A 19,881-nucleotide genomic window follows, 5' to 3' on the forward strand; every position below is an offset into this window, starting at 1 on the left:
GTCCGAACAGACATGTGCAAGTCAGGCTGTATCAGGCCACTAACGTTTTGCCCCAGAAAGGAAGGACGGGTAATGTATAGTCGGAGAAGCAGAGTAGTCCCCGTTTCAATACCTTCCTTCTGATCGCTCCACTTTGAAGCTATGCTCGTTTCTTGCTAGCGCAGATCTAGCAAATGTTCCCTGTCGACCAGTTCCTGGGCGCAGTAGGTTCCGTTACAGAACTCGAGCGGCGTACAGACGGACTCGGCGGCTTTGTCCCGGGAAAGGGAGTCAATGGCTAGCGTGTAGTGCGTGGCGTTCGTAGAAGATATACAGAGGACTAGTATGTAGATACTTCGTAAATAGGCAGTGCTCGGATTAGTCTTTGCTCTATGCAACAAGTAAAGATCAAAGGTGCCAATGGCATTTTCAAGGAGCGTATAATCAAACTGTCCAGATCTGGGAGTCTGTTGAAGGAAGCACCGCAGCATCGAGATTCTCGAGCGCATAACGCAATAGAAAACGAAGGTCTTTCCGGTCGAAAGGAGGTACACGTAAAGCTTTGCAAAAGCACGCCTAGCGGGCACGTAATCCGAAATACGAAATACGAGGGTGCTCCATATCTCTGGCAGGTCTGATGGACAAGCAGTGGAGTTACGTTATGGAAGAGGTACAGTATATACATATGCGCAGGTGATCTAATCTAATCTGATGGAGCATAGTGAATTATCTGATGGACATCTGATAAGATTGTAGCCAACAGCGAAGGATGGCCGAAGCACTTATACTATGTAGAATGTCCCGACCCAAGGTACGCTTTCTGCCAAGTATTCTAGCCTCGCAACGGCGTATATCCCAACGCATGCAGTATTGTACTTTTGCAAGAGAGCAAAGAGCTTGTTGGGGGATAGCAGCGTTGCCAAGAACACAAAGACCGTCGTTGCATTTGGCCATTCTGTTACGTTTTCGAAAGTATGGGGCGAAGGAGTTTTTTCTCCTTTGCAAAAAAAACTACAGCTGGGTTCCTCCAGCCTTACCGTTTGCGGACAGACCGGAGCAGTCACACGACACCATCCGATGCACCTATGCAGAGGCACAGGCCGATACCAATGCCCTACACATTTTTTGCATATACAGACCTACGATAATCTGGATTAGCTGGCTGCAGGGACTATGTGGCTCGTTTTATCCTCTCGCAAATTAGCTTGCTATGATCTTATGGGATGGTCCTCTGCTCCACGCCCTATACGAGTATGCCAATAGTAGCCGGAATATTGAGGGACAGGGCAGAGGAACTGCCTGACCAGGCCTGGTCGACGGGAGGAGAACGGAGACTGCTGCTTGCCGCTAAGGATATGGTGCACTTTTACAAGACGCTCAACTCAAGGCCATCGATTGTAGACAACTATATAATGCGGTTCTCTCTGTAGGCCTTTGCTTCTCAGCCGTAGAGACCATCTGACAGGGAAGTGAACTATCTTCCAACCTCTGTCTGAGTCTCTGCAGGCGAGTCAAAAATATCATGTTTGTCCATCAGTCTTCTGTGGCCATGCTGCTCTGGCTGGCCGGCCTCCTCATCGTCCGGGTCGGGGCCATCGATCTCTACGACTTGCAAGGCGAGTGTGCGCTCGGACTGGTGATTGTCTACGGGGCCTTCACTTATCCCGGCATTGGTTACCCGTCCACCTACCCGATGCTCTGCCAGAACCCGGTTGCGGTCGTGTCGCTGTACGCGGCCATGGCCGTCTACTGCGACGATGCGCAGACAGCCGCGGGCCTGCCGAAGCTGGAATTGCAATGCACCGAGTATGCCGAGGTCGGGATGCTGTCGGCCGAGGCTGTGGCCGCAAACCTGACGCCCGAGGCCATCGCCACGCTGCCGGTCTACGGCCAGGCCGACCTGGAGCCCGGATCGAACGTGACCGAGGCCTTTCTGCCAGACCAGGCCTGGTACGAGATCTCGTACAAGTCCAGCTACAACTTTGACTACGAGGAGAACCACCATGCCTATTACACGTGAGTTGGGTTGGTGTCGCTGGCTGGCGATCTCTCCCACCTGCTTACGTAATCTCACGACAATCAGGTACGCCCTTTATGGCTTCTGGGGTGCCATCCTCCTCTTTGGCATGGCACAGAATGCCGTCCGCCAGATGGCCGAGAGACGACGAGGCCACGGCCGTGCCGACCTGGGGGGCTCTCAAGGCCGGCCGGCGACAGCAAGACCTGGCCTCGTCGGTCGTGTGGCTGCCCTGGCAGACAAGCACTTTGTGACGCCCAGTCTGCTGCCACCCTTCCACCAGAGACGTCTCCTGGGCTGCACGATTCCCACGCGGGCTGTCGGCTTTGTGATCGCGGCGTATTGGATCGTCAACTTTATCCTGTCGTGCCTCCACTACCGCGTCTTTGCCGGAGACTATTAGTAGGACCAGCCTCTTTCTGCTTCTGGCCACTTGCAACTACTGACAGCATCAGCTTCGCCACTGTGGCCTTACAGATGTGGCGGTATATTGGCGACCGGACGGGCTACATGTCTTACGGCAACCTACCGCTGCTCTGGATGTTCTCCGGTCGCAACAACGTCTTCCTCTGGCTCACGGGCTGGAGCTTTACCACGTTCAATCTCTTCCACCGCCATATTGCTCGCATCGCCACCGTCCAGGCTATCATCCACTCCATCGCCTATACGGTCATTTACTGCGCTCGTGAGTCTTTGTATTGCCCAGCTCTTGCGATGCGATGCTGATAGGATACAAACCATAGCCGATGGAGGCTACCGAGAAGCATACGACGAGTTCTGGTTTACGGCCGGTGTAATCGTGAGTACTTTGTGCCAGAAGTAGGCGTGTAAAATACGAGATCCTCACAGTCCCCCTAGGCCACCGTGGTGATGAGCTTTGCCGTCCTCTTCTCTTTCAGCGTCTTCCGGGCCAAGCTCTACGAGTCCTTTCTGCTGGTTCACATCGTCCTGTCCGCCCTCCTGCTGGTCTTCCTGTGGTAGTATGTCTTGTTCCTATGTTCCCGCTGCGTCTGTGACTCAGCCTTTTGCTGACAAATCGCAGCCACACCAACATCTTTGCCCTCAACAACTTCAACTACCCGCTGCTGCTACCGCCCGTCGTCATCTGGGCCTTTGACCGCTTCCTGCGTCTCATGCGCCAGCTGTACTGCAACGTCCACGTCCGCCGCGTCCGTGGTTCCGGCCGTCTGCAGCACACCCGCACCACCGTCTCGTTCAGCGCGGCCGCCAACATCCTCACTGTCGATGTGGTGCCCGGCAACGCTGGCCTGTCTGCTGGCCCCGGCCAGCACTACTACCTCTACCAGCCGCTGCGCCTTCTCGGCTGGGAGAACCACCCGTTCACCCTCAGCTACTGGAGCCCACCGGACGGCTCCTCCGCCGACAGCGATGCCCACCTCTGCTTCTACATTCGGCCCTACGACGGCTGGACGAAGACGCTGCGGCAGGCGTGCGTCGCTGCCGACGGGACCATCCCGACCTCTGCCTCTGGCCCGGCCATGTTCATCGAGGGCCCCTACGGCCTCGCCGAGCCGCTGCACACGTTTGAGCACGTCCTCTTGGTGGCCGGCGGCTCTGGCATCGCTTGCATGCTGCCGTACCTACAGGATCACGTGACGCGAGTCGCCTCCAGAAAGACGGTCACCCAACACATCACACTCGTCTGGGCCGACCGCACCGAAGCCTTTATCCGGCTCGTCGCTGACGGCCCGCTCGCTCGAATCCTCGGCCGTGACGATGTCGACTTTGACGTTTACCAGACTGGTGCTGCTGCCGTCTCCTCTACCTCTACGCACAGCAGTCGCGGCACCTCGACCGAGGCCGTCGATCCCGAGAAGAGCGGCGCAGGCGGCGGCGTGCTCTCCCGCGACGAGAGCCTTCCGTCTCCCGGCGCCAGCACCCCGACCAAGCGGACCGCCATCAGCATCCATGCTGGCCGCCCGGACGTGGAGTCGTACGTCTGCAGGACGAGCGCTGCCCTCCAGGACACAGACGCGCGCCTGGCTGTCATGGTGTGCGGCCCGGCACAGCTCTCCGACAGCGTGCGCGCGGTGGTGGCGCAGTGCATGGACAAAAGGCGCCGGTCGATCGAGTATTTTGAGGAGACGTTTGGCTGGTAGTCTCGTATTATTCCTTGTCGTCAGATATCTTAGTTCGTGGTTGCGAACCATAGTTTTCCTGTTCTTACGCGACATCACGTGACCACGCCACTCTCCAGTCGACCCTTAATTACCTAACCGAGGCGCTGGACAGGCCGCTCTAGGAAGCTGTGACAGCACCTGCAGACGCTGTGCAGAGTTTGCTGCCGATCTTGCGACGCTGCGTTCGCGTTCCGTTATGTCAGCAGGTCGACATCCCCTGTAATCGTAGGCTAACCTGCTGATGCGGTTTAGTGGACCCCCCCACCTCGTCTCTCTTTCCCCCCCCCCAAGCCAGCGGGCCTAGCGCCCCTTTTACCGCGAGCTGGCGCGTTAGGTTGTCTCTCCGCCCATTTCGTCGACAAAACGTCGACCCCATCCCCATCGAGCCACGACGGCAGGCTCAGACGAAACGAAACGAAACGACCAGATTCGGCAAACTGTCTGGACGACCATCGGATCGACAGGATATTGCGTATCTGCCACCGAGTACTGGCGCATAGTCTACGGCTGCTTGCTCTTCTGTTGCGACAGGCCCATTCAGGGGCTCATTTCTGCAGTGAAATCCCGGCAGCGTTCTTGGAACTCGCTTCTTCTATCTGCTTTCCCCGACAGCCTCTTACCTCTTACGGCCGCACGCTTCCGAGCCACTAGGACACCTGCCCCAACTAGCCGGTGCCACGAATCGCGTATGGTACGAGCGTGTCTGCTCCCGCTTTCAGGCCTGAGAAAGGCGACGCCTCCGAGACCGGATCCATCGAGTGTCCTTAATCTGACACGACTGCTCCCCGACCCCAATCCACACACGTGGCAACCCTTTTGCAGTTCGGCCCAGCCCGGACGGAGGAGGCGGCGGTGCCGCCGGCGGCGGAGGGATGCAGGTGGCAAGAGCAAAGGCCGAGGCGCAGGGCCGCAAGGCCAAGCTGACCAGCTCATACCAGGAGCTCCTCGAGTAAGCCAGGTGCTGGGCGGGAGGACTCGCCGGACAAGAATGGACTGTGTATGCTGACGGTAGCTAGCGAGTTCGCCAACAAGGACCTCAAGTCGGTCGGCAACTACACTCTCGGCCGGCTGATAGGAAAGGGGTCCTTTGGCAAGGTGTATCTAGCCTCCCACAAGCTCACAAATGGGTCCAAGGTAAGTGGAATCGAGCTCGTTCTGGGTGGGTGTGTCTCCCTGTGCTGACCGGCTGCAGGTCGTTCTCAAGTCAGCCAAGAAGGAGGACTCGAATCTCGCGCGCGAGATCCACCATCACCGACAGTTTGTCCATCCACACATTGCGCGGCTGTACGAGGTGATCGTGACGGAGTCGATGGTGTGGATGGTGCTGGAGTATTGCCAGGGCGACGAGCTGTACAACCACCTGCTCAAGCACGGGCGGCTGCCGGTCGAGAAGGTGCAGAAGATCTTCACGCAGCTGGTGGGAGCGGTCTCGTACGTGCACCAGCGGTCATGCGTGCACCGTGACCTGAAGCTGGAGAACATTCTGCTGGACAAGCACGAGAACGTGAAGCTGGTGGACTTTGGCTTTACGCGCGAGTACGAGGGCAAGGCCAATTACCTGCAGACGTTCTGCGGCACGATCTGCTACTCGGCACCGGAGATGCTCAAGGGCGAAAAGTACGCGGGCGAGAAGGTGGACGTTTGGAGTCTGGGCATCATCCTGTACGCGCTGCTCTGCGGCGAGCTGCCGTTTGACGACGACGACGACGACGTGACGCGGCGGCGGATTCTGACGGAGGAGCCGGTGTACCAGGAGCAGCTGATCCCACCAGACGCGCTGGCTCTGATCCGTTTGATGCTGTCGAAGCGCCCGCTGATCCGACCGTCGCTGCCGGACATTCTGAGCCACGCCTTCCTGGCCGAGCACGCGCCGCAGCAGCAGGCGATGTTGAAGCTGCAGCGGCCGGCGCCCTTCTCGACCGGGCTGGAGAAGGAGACTTTGGGACGGATGCGCAGCGCTGGCGTGGACATTGACTCGGTGATCGAGTCGGTGCTGGCGCAGCGCTGTGATGCCCTGGCCGGCTGGTGGGCGCTGCTGATCGAAAAGGAGCAGCGCAAGGAGGCACGGCGCGAGCGGAAGCGCAAAGAGAAAGAGCAGGAGCGGCGGAGCTCGCGCCGGTTGTCGGGGGCGTCGAGCCGGTTAGAGCGGCTGGCAACGGTGGGCGAAGAGGGTGGTGGCGGTGGACTGGGACTGGGACCGGGAATTGTTTTTCTGGGTGATCCACCAACGCCCAAGTCAGCACGAGGTCGATCGCAGAGACGGAGCGGCGCATACGAGCTGCGGATCGAAGACTTTCCCGGACTCAAGGAGCTCGGGCAGCTGAACGACGTCTCTCTGGAGCATCAGCCGCAACAGCGACCGTCACAGCCACCACAGACACCACAGCCACAACCACCACCGACGCCGGTGGACAAGGACTCAGTCAGGTCGGCGAGCTCGTCGCGGCATCGACGGCCGATTCCGCCGCCAAAAGAGGGCATCCTGCGCAGCGCACGGTCGCGGGGCTCGACGCTGCACCTGGTGACGACGACAGACGCGCTGGAGGCCGTGAAGGCGGCACAGGGTGGTGGAGGTGGAGGTGGAGGTGGTGGTAGCGGTGGTGGTGCCGGCAGCAGCAGACATGGTCACGACGGAGACGACGACGAGCTGGACGAGGACGGCCAGCCACGGGATCGCAAGGTGCGCAAGAAGACGTCGCAGGTGATCATCACACACTGGAAAAACATGACGCACTGGATCGTGGAGAGTGCACGACGAAACAAGGGACCGGGACGACGGGGTGGCGGCCACTCGATGCCGAACCTGGTGTCGAAGCCGGGAAGCGTTGGTAAGGATGGCAAGGAGAGCAAAGACGGGCGTGGCGACAGCAGCCCGCGACCGCAGACGAGCAAGTATCCGCACTCGTCGTCGGCCGGGATGACGGCATCAAACACGGCCAGCCTGCCACGAAGCATGATTGCGAACGGGTTTGGCGGCAGAGGAGGAAGTCGAGGGGGAAGCAGTGGAGGAGGGCCTGGAGGGGGAAGTGGAGGAGGAGGAGGTGGTGGTGGTGGTAGTAGTGGAGGAATTGGATGTGGTGGATGTGGTGTTGGTGGTGGAAATGATGGATCAGCAGCGACAGGAAGTGGTGGTGCAAGCCTCTCGACGATGCTGGACGCCAGTGGAAGTGCCAATGGAAACACCAACAACGCAAGCGGCAACGCAAATGCTCGAAACAGCAGCAGCCAGAGGTACAACAACATTGGCGGACAGACAGGCGCCATTTACAACAGCAACGGCCAGCCGCCACGGCTGCAGACGACGACAACGATGACGACAAGCGGCAGCAGCGGGTCGTACAACCGGCAGTCGTTGTCGCCGTCACCGCTGACGCCACGATCGACGGTGCGACGGCCGTCAGCAGCGAATCATGGGCTGCGAGGCCGCAAGTCGACGTCGTCGTCGGTGTCGTCGATCCGGTCGATCCACCATCACCACCAACACTCGCACTCCAAGGCGTCGTCGACGAGCTCCAACGGGTCCGTGTCGACGGTGATGTCCAAGACCCCGTTGCCGGCCGGCCGCTCGCCCCATCACTCGGTCAAGGTGCTGCCAGCAACGCCGACAATGACGTCGTTTCCGAGCAATCTCCGGCTGGTGCGTGGGTCGATGGGCGGAGGAGGTGGTGGCCGAAGCAGTCTCGGCCACTTCAACGAGGGTATGCCCATGGGCCGGCCTCCCAGCTCGCCGAATCCCTTTTCGTTTGGCAGCAGCAGCAGCGGTGGCGGCACGCCGGTGATGTTTGCCAAGCGCAAGCGCAACATTTTCAAAGGGCCGATGCTGGCGTTTGGGGGTGGAAGCAGTGCAGGTGGAGGTGGTAGTGGTGGTGGTCTTGGTGGTGCTGGGATCGGCATCAGCAGCGGTGTTCGGATCAGCGGCGGTATCGGCAGCAGCATCGGGCTTGGTCTCGCAGCAGCTGGTGGCGGATCGCATTCGCGCAGCGCATCGGCCAGCGGACTCGCACGGCTATCGGGCGAGATCACAATTGCCGAAGAAGATGAGGAGGACGGCGATCTCGACGGCCTGGACGACGGCGAGGGCGACGGGGTTGAGGAGGTTGACGTCTTCACGCCAGTCGTGCAGCGACCGGGCGAGCTGGTCGAGGAGATTTACGAGGATGACGAGGAGGAGAGGACGCTGTGATGTGTTGTGTCTTTTGTTTTTTGTCTTTTTCGTCGTTCGTCTTTTTTGTCTTTCTGTCTCTGTGCCTGCCTGTCTCTGCTCTGTTTCTCTTTGTCCTTTTCGTCCTGTTCACTCTTCATTTCTTGGTTTCTGTTCAATATCCCCCCTTCGTTCTGCTCATTTGTCATTTCGAATTTAGTCAGACCAGAGTCTGAAGATAATGCTGTATATTTACTAGACGATCCATCCATTATTGGAGCGCGTGCTCGATCAGTGTCTTGTAGCCCTCGACGGCCTCTTCCAGGTCGCCGACCGTGAGGGTCTCGTGGTCCGAGTGCGCCACCAAGATGCTGCCAGGACCGTAGAGGTAGCGGGTGTGGTTGCCGGCGAGACCGGGGATGTCGGTGCCGTAGTTTGCGACCATAGTTTGGAAGCCTGGGGGGGGAAAGGTGGGTGATTAGTAAGCAGGAAGACCCAAGGGTGGAGATGCGAGATAGAGACGCAAAGAGAAGGAACGTAGCACCCACCTTCCACATGACAATTGCACTCGACGACACCGTAGCCATGGCCACACGTGACGTCAAGATGGTTTGGGTCAGGGTCGACGCTGCGGAGGGCATCGGTGAGGCGAGTGCGGACGCGTTCGTGGCCGTCAGCCTGGGGGGCGGTGGCGACGCGGATGGCGATATGGGCGGTAGCATCGGCAGGGATGACGTTGGCCGCGACGCCACCAGCCATGCGGCCGATGTTGACGGTGGTGGCGCCGTAGAGCGGGCTGCTGCCGAGATCGGTATCGACGACGGCGAGAAGGCCGCGCAGCAGCAGCTCGTTGGCGCTGCGGCCGAGCCAGGGGTAGCCTGAGTGGCCGGCGCGGCCGCGTGCCGTGACGGTGCAGCCGAGGATGCCCTTGTGGCCACAGGCCAGCCGGTTTTCGGTCGGCTCGCCAAAGATGGCAGACTGAAAGGCGAACGACGGCGACAGAGACGCGGAAAAGGCCACCATCCCGTCCCCCCCGTCCTCCTCGCCGACGACGTACAGCAGGGCCAGGTCGCCCGGGCCCACGCGGCCGGCCCGGCGCAGCGCCTCCACGGCCGTCAGCTGGGCCGCCACGCTGCCCTTGGCATCGACGCTGCCACGACCCCGGATGGCCGTCTTGCTCGTGATCGCGTCGCCGGCGTCGTCGATGGCGTACCCAATGTGCGGCGGCACCACGTCGATGTGCGACGTCACGAGAACGCGCGAGGGAGGGAGGGCAAAGGACGACGACGATGACGACGACCACGACAGATCGTCCTCGCTGCTCCCTCCCATCCAGGCCACCACGTTGAACCGCTTCTGGCCCGACTCGCGCGGCTGCACCGCCTGTCGCACCGCCGTGTAGTTGCGCTGCCGCAGATAGTCCACCAGCCAGGCACCCACGTCCGCTTCGGTCCCCGTCACCGACGCCGTCTCCACCAGACCGCGGTGCAGCGCCAGGAGATCGTCGCGGTACGGCGGCGCCGACGTCTGTGGTCTTCGGTTGGCTGCCTCGTCGGCTAGGTCGACCGACAATGGTCGCTGCGGCCGCTGGAAGTCGGCAGAGGCCCTGCTGGCCAGAAGCAGCAGCAGCCCGGAGAGTGAGGTCGTGCGCATGGTGGTACAGGGCAGAGGCGACGACGGGTGAAAGGGTTGACAATTGTCGAATGGAGCAGTCGTAGTTGGTCAATTCCTTCGTCGAGCTTGACGCTCTAATGCGCTAAAGCAGGAGGATGTGGGGGGATGACTGCAGGTGCTAAAAATGTTAGTCAGCACTACAGTAAGTACACACTCGCACTGTTTCTCTAACTCTCAAGTCTCCAATATGCTGTCTCTCGTAAGATACAATATTTCCTAGACCTTGCCGTCTCCTTTCCTCTTTCCCTTCATTCCCCCGCCTTATTTAGATCTGATGCTGTCACCGCCGTTACCCAGCCGAACGGATCTACCACCGAGCCCTGCTGGATGCCCTTGAGCTGTGCCAGCAGCCGCAGACAGACCGGTCCGGCCTCCGGCTGGTCTGCCGGCAGATACGTGATCGTCTCCTCGCCGCTGCCGTCCAGCCGCACGCGTGGATGCGACCGGAGCGACGGCTGGGCTGCTGCAAGGGAGCCCGGGCTGCCGCTGTCGATGCGTCGCGTGATGGACTGGATCGGCACCAAGGCAGCGGCCGTGCCGGTGGCCAGCACCTCGGCAAACGTGGGCAGCTCGACATATTGGACTGGCGCCTCTCAACCGCCCAGCCGAAGCGGCCGGCTATCTTCTGCACGCTGTCGCTGGTGACGCTTGCAATGACGCACTGGCTGTCGGGGAAGACCAGCGTGATGTCGTCGTTACCGTCGCCCCTCTTCACCCCGATAAAGCCGCTCGTGCTGAACTCGTCCACGTCCTCGTGTCGGACACTATCCAGATGCAGCGTGATGCCGTAGCCGTCACGCCGCGCCTGCTCGCTCCATCGAAGCACTGGCGCATAGTTGCTGCCTACCTTGACGTGGCCGGTTCCCTGAGGCGCCGCGCGATCAAAATCGTCCACCACCAGCGCCCGCACCGGCGCCGTGCCATGGTACACTCCCGTTGGCAGAACATACACCAGAAAGGCATACTCCTCTGGCGGACTCAGACCCAGCTGCGCACTCGTTCCATACACCTGCGGCCGGATGTACAGTGCCGCCCCCGTCTCGTGTGGCGGCACAAACTCTGCATTGCGCGCCACCGCTGCGTGCACCGCGTCCAGGAACAGCGCCGTCGGCACCGCCGGAACCGAGATCACCTCCGCTGACCGCTGCGGCCGCTCCGCATTCTTGTCCGCCCGGAATATCTGGATCCCCTGGTCACCAGGCGTCCGAAACGCCTTCAGACCCTCGTACGCCTGCTGTCCGTAGTTGAGCGCCGGCGCCATCCCATGGATTCGCACATACGGATCCTCCACAAACACCGGTGCTGACCACTGGCCTGTTTCCTTTGTGTAGTGCGACTCCACGTGGCCGTTGACTGCCAAAGAAGTCTGTTAAAACGGCCTCGAAAAACGCCCAGACACGGCCAGCACTCCCCGACATACCTTCGCGTACGCGGAACCCACCATTGGCCCAGTCGATCGTAGCTGCTGGTGGTGGAGGAAAGGCCGCCATTTTTCTGGTGTTGCTGATGAGGCCTTGGAGAGTTGCGAAATCGATGTCGGTCGGCGAATAGATAATCTCGGAAGACACTCGAGTCGCATGAGTTAGTCATCCATTTTGTATGGCCAATATCACCCTGGCGGGGCTGGCCAGCTGACAGTGTAGCCAAAGGCACCCATATCATACGCTGCACATAAGATACTTGTTCGACGTGCCGCAGCGGTCCATTGCTATGCTGTTATAAGGTAAATATATCAAGTCTATGAAATGTATCTTTTCGCTACCTACTATCTGAATTACAAAGCCTCACAGCCCTTGTCAAAACTGTCCTCTCCAATAGTCCCAGCTTCGAGAACGAATCACTCAAGTCTGTCTCTTCTCTGCTCGCTTGCTTGCAGTGTATTTTTAGGAGACATTGTGTGTTGCAGGGGCCAAATATGCATGCGTTGAGTGAGTTTCTATCGATGAAACCACGTCAAAGAGCCATGGAAGAAGTCCAGAGAATTGGATGGATAGAACTTCCGAACATTGGTTGCTTTCCAGCCTTTTTTTCAGAAGCTTCTCAATTGCTTCGTGGTTGCAACCTGTTCGTGTTGTGCAGTGGCTTGAACTGGCTTTCTCAGCTCGCCATCTTCGTCTTCCTGCAGCGAGGTAGCCAGGTGAGAATTGTTCACAGGCAAAACCCGGACTTCTCATGCCGTATCAAACCACAAAGGTTTATTCGTGGTAGCCTTGGCGCAGGAAAGGAGTTTTCGTAGCAAAATCTCTCTCGGGCTCAGTCGCTGTAGTGTCTGAGTTGGAATGGTACTGACACGTATGTGAGATGAGCGTGAAGCAGAGAGGAAAGTTTCGTCGTTTAGTGTAGTTCAATCCGGTGACTTCTCTGCGCGAATGGCAATACGTTTCCTGTGTCGTAGTTGTGAGGCTCGGGAGGATTGATTCGTGGAAATTTGCCAACCAACAAGGCCAGTATCGTGTCTGACCCGAAGTAAGACTGTATTTAAAAAGCAGAGACGTCTGTTTGGCGGCTTTGAAGCAGGAGAGGAGCGTTTCATAGCAAAGTGTCGCTCCGCCATGTTTCCCAAGAAAAGGCAGAAGAAAAATCGAGGCGATGATGAAACTGAAAATGATGAAGGACAGTAAACCGCTCAATGCTCGTTGGCCAGGAGATGATGGCTGAGGAGCAACGGAAATCGTGACCATATCGGTGATGGTGAGAAACTGGTGAAGAAGATTTGGCACCGCACCAGTCATTGCCAGTCTAGCCTCCGACAGATGCACCCTGAGATGCCACTCTGACTTCCCCCCTTCCCTCCCCCCGTCTCCCTCTGGACACAAAGAATCATGAGACGCCAAGCCGGTATAGTCTGAGCCCCTCGGGGAGAAGCATCATCGAGACCGGCGTCTTCTCAGGGGTGAGCTGAACACACCCGAGACTGAGAAAACGCGGCGAGGCAGATACTCCCCCCTGGGGAAAGGCTTCATCGAGACCAGCGAATCCTCGAAGGTGAGCCGAACACACCCGCGGTCGAGAAAACGCGGCGAGGCAGATACCCATTCCCACAGGGAGAGGCATCATCATGACCGGCGTCTCCTCAGGGGTGAGCTGGATACACCCGAGACTGAGAAAACGCGGTGAGGCAGATACCCCTCCCTGGATCACCGGAACGGCTGACCGGCGTCGTTATTTTAGTCGCTGTGGTTTGATCCCAAGGGCGGGAGCGTTACTCCCGTGCGACCAAGGGACCAGAACGAAAAGGCGCACAGCCCACAGCGCCACCACAGCGAAAAAAAAGACGACGATGATCGGGCCGACATAAGTAGATACTGATCCTCGAGCCCAATGGACCTCTCCGCCGGCTTCTACCTCGTCATCAGGACGCTGAGAAACAGACGACAGCTTGAAGTTTGTTAGAAATGGGATTCTGTGATAGTAACCGGAGGAACACTCATTACTTACCCTGTCGTCTGCGTCAGATTGCACAGCGTCCTGAGGCACGGCAGAAGCCGGCGGCGGTCTCTCAACGGGCTCGAGGACCTCACCCCCCCATACAAAGAGGGGGGTGCTGCAATGTCAGAATTTCGTCTGTAGAGGAGGGCCAGTTGTATAGGGATTTGTCTCACTTGTAAAAAGATGCCATAGTCTTATTTTTTCTAAAATAAAATAAAATGTCTGTTCCGGCTCTGAAGAACAAAAGAGAGAAAGATTGCAAACGATCGTGAGATTTTTCTGATGATATGGTTCTCCCATATGGCTAACTTTGACACCTCTGCCGCTCCTTCCCAGCCAAAAACTTTTTGCCCGTTGCGAACTAGAAAGAACGATTGAAGAAAACAACAGGAAGGACTAAAGCATCCTGCACGTTGCGAACTAGAAGGAACGACTGAAGAAAACAGCCGGAAAGACCAAAGGACAAACCAGACGACCATGGGACAGAAAGGAGCACCGACCAGTGACTCTTTCCCTCGACTGAAGCTCTATCTGCGGTGGCTGCATAATAAACGGCAAGCAAGACCAGCAGTAAATCAAACAAACTGGCGCGGAAGAGCGCCTTTCTCCGAAATGTCTCCGTTTATGATGCTTATATCGTCGTCGTTGTTGCCTTTTTCACATTGTAGCCCTACTTCCTTTGGCGTTTGACCCTTTGGCCAAGGCCACCTTCCGCTCAGAGGCATGTCGTCATAAATGGCGTTCATGTTTTGATCAGGGGCTGAGGCATTGTATCAGTAGCAACTGTTTTTGTTCTTGTTCTTGGCATGACACCAATTCAGTGCCTCGTCTTTTAGCTGCGAGATGCGGAAGTCCTGAAGTGTACTGTGAGGAGGAGTGTATGGCGCTCCGACAAGTAGACAGGCTGTCCATTGACATTCTTCGGATAGGTCTGTCATAAGGTATTGACGTACACACCAGTTCTCCTTTCTGGAGTCTTGTGTAGGACTCCATCTAGTGTTTGACACGAGACAACCATATTCTCGGCATATATTATGTTCGTCCCAGTAGATACCGTCTCTCATCAAGCGGGCGACATCCGTTGTATATAGCCAGAGCATTGCATCCCATTCCGGCACAGGCGTCTTGTCGCTAATATACTTGAAAATTATCATAGAATAGCCTTTTAATGATTCCATGAAAGGATAGCTTTCCACATACATGACCGAAAGTTTGGCCAACTCCTCAATGGTGGGTGGTGGGCGGATACTCGGCGTCGCTTTACTAATCTTGTTGGGGTTGGTTTCTTCTTCTGTCGTAGCACGGACTCGTTGTATCCTGACATGATTTTATGGCCGGGCCCAAATCCAGCAGACTCATTGAGTTGGGGCTCTCCTTGGAAGGCATGATGGAGAGGAATTCGAAATAAGAAATGGGTCTGATAAGGAGGGCTGGGAAAGAAGCTTCGGTGAAGCGTAACTGCCAGAAGTTTTGAAGGACTGCGGCTGAGAAAATCAGGATAGCTCTTTCATACTCGAGAAAATTACGCCAGGCTTCTTGGAGAAAACTACCGAAAGAGAGAAGGTACGATTGCCACACATCTTTTTCCAAACCCATTGATCGTTAGTCAGGACAGCAGTGGCTATGAGTCTTCTCTTTCCGCCGTGGCAGAGTGCCACTATGCACGAGCGATTTCACAAAAGCATTACACGAACTAATCCAATCAACAAATTCGTATCCTATGTACTTTTGCATTCGCACAAATTTCGCCTCTCCTTACCCATTGCTAGGACCCGAGCTTGACGGTCATGTGAATGTTTGGTTGGTTGCAACCCCAGCACAAATCGTAGTGTATTCTATTCTACAACATGAAATCTTCTTTTTATGTTGCCTCTTTCCAGTGATAAATGCTAAACGAAAAGGAAAAAACACAACCGAATGTAAAATGTAGAGGGGAGAGGCACGCTGTGTTTGTAAAGAAATACGGGGTGGGGAATCATGAGATAGATGATAAAGCAAGGGAAGATGAGGAACACAAAACAGGATTCGATGTCAGCTTATGCGGTAGCAGCAAGTTTCTGCAACAGGATGAGAACACCTGTATCCCACGTTAGTCGGACATCCAGTGCAACAATTTTATGGCAAATAGATCCTTACCGTTGACGCCTTGGGTCAAAGTGGCAGCAGCTTCTGTGCTTCTGCTTCCCAGGCTGACCGTGGCCACTTCCTTGACTGTCTGGTCTTTGCCAAGCTGGTTTGCCCATCTGAACACCTTTTCGTCGTCCCGGCCGTCACCAACGACCATGAGAAAGTCGACCGGGCCCTTGTCATGTTCGACAGGGAGCGTTTTTTTGCAGAGATCTTGGTGGATTTTTTCCGCCGCAGTTCCCTTCGTCCAGTCAATCGGCTCTACAAGAATGGACCCATCAAGAGGGATGGCATGGACGCGCTGCTCCTCGCAAGCATCGTTGATATGTGCAGCACACTCGGCAGCATGCCGCATCGCCGACTCAGAGTCTTCGGCGGACTTATAGCGGAAAATCAAAGAGCAACGTCGCTCTTCGATCTCGGCGCCCGGGGTGCGCTCCTTGTAGTACGTCAGGATGTGCTTGACTGATTCCTTCCAGGTTCGGATCTGGTCATTGTCGGCCATCTGAACCCATTTGGTGCTCCCACAGTCCTTGAGGAAGCAGCCGTTCTCCGCAATGAGCCCAAGATTCGGAACCGTTCGGAAGAGGCGGTCAAGTTCTTTCTCGCTCCGGCCAGACATGACATAAATGGTATTTCTACTGTCCAGGACCAGGTCGTTGAGGACGTCAAGCGTGCGCTATCCAATGTTAGCTCTCAGAATAAACGAGTGCCTGAACCAGTAAAAGAAAGATCGTAGCCTACCTGAGGGTTCACGGGAATAATCTTGTCCACTGGTCCCCAGCTGACGAGTGTATCTTCGTAGTCCAGAATGAAGAGGCGGTGTTTCGATCGCTTGTATTGTTGCAAAAGCGTGTTTACGGAAAGCCGCGGCACGGAAGTCTGGTCTCGGCGGTGCTGCTCATCATACACGTGGTCGAGACGGGACAGAAACTCGGTAAACCAGTGCGAGCCTGTGTGGCGGAGCACGGCCTTGTAAAGCCGGCACCATCTGTCATTCTTCTCTCCTTCCGGCATCTCCAGTGCCTTTTTGATGGCATCCGCGCAAGCACGGTAATCCCATGGATTGACGGCCAGCTCAGCACCTTTGAAGAGGCCGGAGGTTCCGGTGAACTCGGACAGGATGAGGCTGCCGTGCTTCTTTTCAAAGTTCTTGCCGTCCTGGCAGAAGACGTATTCGTGGGACGTCAGGTTCATGCCTTCGCGCTGGCTAGTGATCATCAATGCATCGGCATCAGTCAGGAGCGCGAGGTACTGGTCATAGTCAATGTCCTGCTTCAAATAGACAACTGGCTGGTAAGCCAGGTTTGCCCACGACGAGTTTACGCGGGTGACAATGTCGGACACGGCAGCATCGAGCTCGTTCCTCTCGCTGGTGGAAAGCGCGACCTGAAGCAGAACCACCTTTCCGCGCCATTCTGGGTTCAGGTTGAGAAACAGTTCGTAAGAAAGGAGCTTTTGGCGAACGCCTCGGATGTGGTCAAGCTTGTCTCGAGCCACGATCAGCTTCTTCCCCTTGTACTTTTCGCGCAGTATCTCAAGCCAAGACTTGACGCCTTCCTCCTCCCGGTGCGCATTCAAGGCGACGGGATCAATTCCAATCGGCATGTGAATGACATCAACAAAGCGATCTTCGAGCTGCACGCCGTCAGCTGTGGCTTCGGCATTCAGGAGGCGGCTGCAAGTCTGCAAGAAGTGACGCGTATACTCGGGGATCTGGAAGCCGACAAGACTAGCGCCAAGCATGCCTTCGAGCAACTGTGTGCGGACAGCGAGACAGCGGAAGATCTCGCTGGAGGGGAACGCCACGTGCAAGAAAAAGCCGATTTTCGCATCTGGAAGACGCTGGCGGATCATGGCGGGCAACAACAGCAAGTGGTAGTCGTGCACCCAAACCACATCGCCGCGCTTCCAGTTCTTAACGATGGTGTCGGCAAAGGCCCGGTTGACGTTTTCGTAATACTTCCATGAATGATCTTCGTATGCTTTGCTCTTCGGACCATCCGGAATCTGGTAGTGGAAGACGGGCCAGAGAATTTGTTTGCAAAAGTGAACGTAGTGGCCATCAAAGTCCTTGTCGGAGCACCAGACGGTCAGCATATCGTGCTCGGCGGCAAGTCTGTCCTCGATGTCCTGCTTCTGCTGGGTGCCCTCCAAAGCATCGGTAGGCATGCCCAGAGTGCCGACCCAAGTATAATCAGCGAGCTTTCCCTCTCGAGAAGCAGCCTCTGTAGCATTGCGCAGGCCGCCGTTGCCCTGGTCTGCATTGACAATACGCCAGTGTGCAGCAGAGAACACCCGGTCATGGCTCTCGCTTCGCAAAGCAGAGCGGGGCTGGTTCACGCCCTGGCGGCGAAGTTCCTTTGCTTTCTCGTTGATGTGCTCATCGTCGGTGTCGATGTCGAGGCAGACTGGTGGGGGTGAGCTTGCGCGAGATTTGGGCTGATCTCGTCGGGCTCCCCAGGCCGGAGAGCCCCTGTCAGCCGGTGTAGCGCTCGATGTGAGCGGCAAGATGACACGGTCACCGCTGTCGCTCGAGAAAGGGTGGAAAATCCGCTCGGCAACTGGGGTGTCGGGAGGTGTTATGTCGGCCTGCCGATTGAACAAGCTCGGTTGCCGTTCAAAAGTAGGTCTCTTCTTGGACGACTTGTCGGCTGTTGTCCTCTCCTCCTCTGGAGGCGGTGTGCCGGGAAGGTCAAAGTGCACCGTCTTGGGGAGAAATCTGGGTAGAGAGCGCAGTACATGTCAGCTTTGTCAGCAACCTGTTGGGATATGTCGGGATGGTTTGCGTTTTTATTTTTCAGTAATGACGTCAGAGTCTCGACGCAGTTGCTTGCCAGAAGAAGCAAACCGGTAGACGAGTCTACTAGACAACACAGGGAGGGGGTAAGAGGGGTGTTCTGCGGTATGACTTACAAGGAAGCAATGAAGACAGTCATGATTGCTGTTGGTAAGAAGGATGCAGCCTAGGCAGTAACAACTCGAGGGCGATGAAGGTTGACTTTTTCTTCGAGGCCCTATCGCGGATTATCGCGGGAGAGCGACGGAGGAAAAGTGGGGGCGTGCGTGCAATGTTGGTGGAGTTTCCATAAAAACTTAATTATCCAGCCGATTTTCTTGCAGTCGGGCTGAAATGCAGTAGCGAAATGCACAGGTCGAGTCCGTCACTCACTCCTATGTGTAGCAAAACTGGGGGGTAATAGACAAGAGGGAACAAGACCGGTGACGACGATGGCGTGTCGTCTCGAACGTTCGTGAATGTGTTTTGCGACAGCGGAAGGATGGAAAGGAATAGAAATTTCCGGCCCCTCTGTTTCTTTAGTTCTCGTTTCTTGAAGTTTCTGGGCCGAGAAGCACGGACAGGGGCGAATGCGTGCAAGGAAGCTGCGGCCGTACTGTTTCAGGAGGGGTTTATGACCCTTTTCGGAACAAGGGAGTGCGACCCAGGTAACCAGCTCAGGCGCTAGCGTAACAAGACAGGTCGCTGCAACGTTCGGCAGGCCACAGATGTGTTGTGCTCGTACTTGTAGCAACTGCCTGTCACTGAGACGGCACGTCACGATCAGGTTACACGTGGATGGACAGGAGGGAATGGACGAAGCAGTTGCTGTAGTTGCGTGGCAGTTAGAGGAAAGAGGGGCTGGTGAGGCAGGAAGAGAGAATTGATGACGTCTTAGGGCCTAGGTAGGGTGAGAGCCAGCGATGACGAAAGTGCAAACAGGAGATAAGTGGAAAGATCAATGAGGCATGGCCAGATGGATCAACGGAGCTTGAGGAAGGAGGCAGGGTGCCCAGACTAAGTACTTGCTTGCAGACAGCCTTTGTGTCCTATTTGGGAGGAGGCCTATTAATATTATTGTAGGCTGCCGACGGCATACGATATTGTCAGTTGTCGACTTTGTCCAATGACGCACTGCTCATGTCCGTGGCGTGGCTGAAGCTTGGTAAAGAGGAGATGCGGCACAGTTTCACGTGTCCTCAGTTTCCCCTCACTAGATAGAGCCAGGGCAGGAAATGGCAAACATCGCACCCCGTCAAAGTGCGTTCACCTCGGCGATATGGGCTGCAAAGCAAAAGAGGCAAATGGACCCGTCACACAATTCCTTAATTTCTCGCTGTGACAAATAAAACCTTTCTTGCATGCCTCCGACATCTCTGAATGGCTAATTTGTTGCCGTGCCGCGCTGGCTCACGGAGTCAGAAGACGTTGATACGATGCACTCCGTAGGAAGTGTGTGGAGAAGCCGGGCCATCAAGGGCTTGGGAGCCGGATTCCTTCTCATTGGAGGAGACCGGTGGCTTGTCTGGCTCATCACCGAGGCGCATGATGCTCGACAATTCCCCGGAATACAGAGCGGGCCCACCCACCATCG

General features: G+C 56.6%; 4 protein-coding genes across 4 annotated transcripts; 1 reads left to right on the plus strand and 3 right to left on the minus strand.

Annotated features, from left to right (window-relative positions):
* Nucleotides 1–1,501: 1,501 nt before the first annotated feature.
* Nucleotides 1,502–8,320, plus strand: CMQ_179 (serine/threonine-protein kinase; the record flags this gene model as incomplete). The annotated part of the gene is made up of 9 exons (XM_014313801.1): nucleotides 1,502–1,995; nucleotides 2,063–2,398; nucleotides 2,452–2,681; nucleotides 2,740–2,795; nucleotides 2,855–2,976; nucleotides 3,039–4,112; nucleotides 4,970–5,086; nucleotides 5,154–5,271; nucleotides 5,330–8,320. The coding sequence occupies 9 exons, from the start codon at nucleotides 1,502–1,504 to the stop codon at nucleotides 8,318–8,320; spliced, it is 5,538 nt and encodes a 1,845-aa protein (XP_014169276.1).
* Nucleotides 8,321–8,549: 229 nt separating this feature from the next.
* Nucleotides 8,550–9,931, minus strand: CMQ_126 (acetylornithine deacetylase; the record flags this gene model as incomplete). Its single annotated transcript, XM_014313748.1, has 2 exons — nucleotides 8,550–8,734; nucleotides 8,827–9,931. The coding sequence occupies 2 exons, from the start codon at nucleotides 9,929–9,931 to the stop codon at nucleotides 8,550–8,552; spliced, it is 1,290 nt and encodes a 429-aa protein (XP_014169223.1).
* A 269-nt stretch (nucleotides 9,932–10,200) lies between these two features.
* On the minus strand, nucleotides 10,201–11,442 carry CMQ_17 (branched-chain amino acid aminotransferase; the record flags this gene model as incomplete). Its single annotated transcript, XM_014313956.1, has 3 exons — nucleotides 10,201–10,503; nucleotides 10,551–11,305; nucleotides 11,373–11,442. The coding sequence occupies 3 exons, from the start codon at nucleotides 11,440–11,442 to the stop codon at nucleotides 10,201–10,203; spliced, it is 1,128 nt and encodes a 375-aa protein (XP_014169431.1).
* Nucleotides 11,443–15,417: 3,975 nt separating this feature from the next.
* CMQ_198 (trehalose phosphate synthase subunit) lies at nucleotides 15,418–18,447 on the minus strand (the record flags this gene model as incomplete). The annotated part of the gene is made up of 4 exons (XM_014313820.1): nucleotides 15,418–15,458; nucleotides 15,518–16,187; nucleotides 16,253–18,230; nucleotides 18,425–18,447. 4 exons carry the CDS (start codon nucleotides 18,445–18,447, stop codon nucleotides 15,418–15,420), a joined length of 2,712 nt encoding a protein of 903 aa, XP_014169295.1.
* Nucleotides 18,448–19,881: the final 1,434 nt, after the last annotated feature.

The sequence above is a fragment of the Grosmannia clavigera genome (assembly GCF_000143105.1).
Source record: "Grosmannia clavigera kw1407 unplaced genomic scaffold GCSC_179, whole genome shotgun sequence".
NCBI lineage: Eukaryota > Fungi > Ascomycota > Sordariomycetes > Ophiostomatales > Ophiostomataceae > Leptographium > Leptographium clavigerum.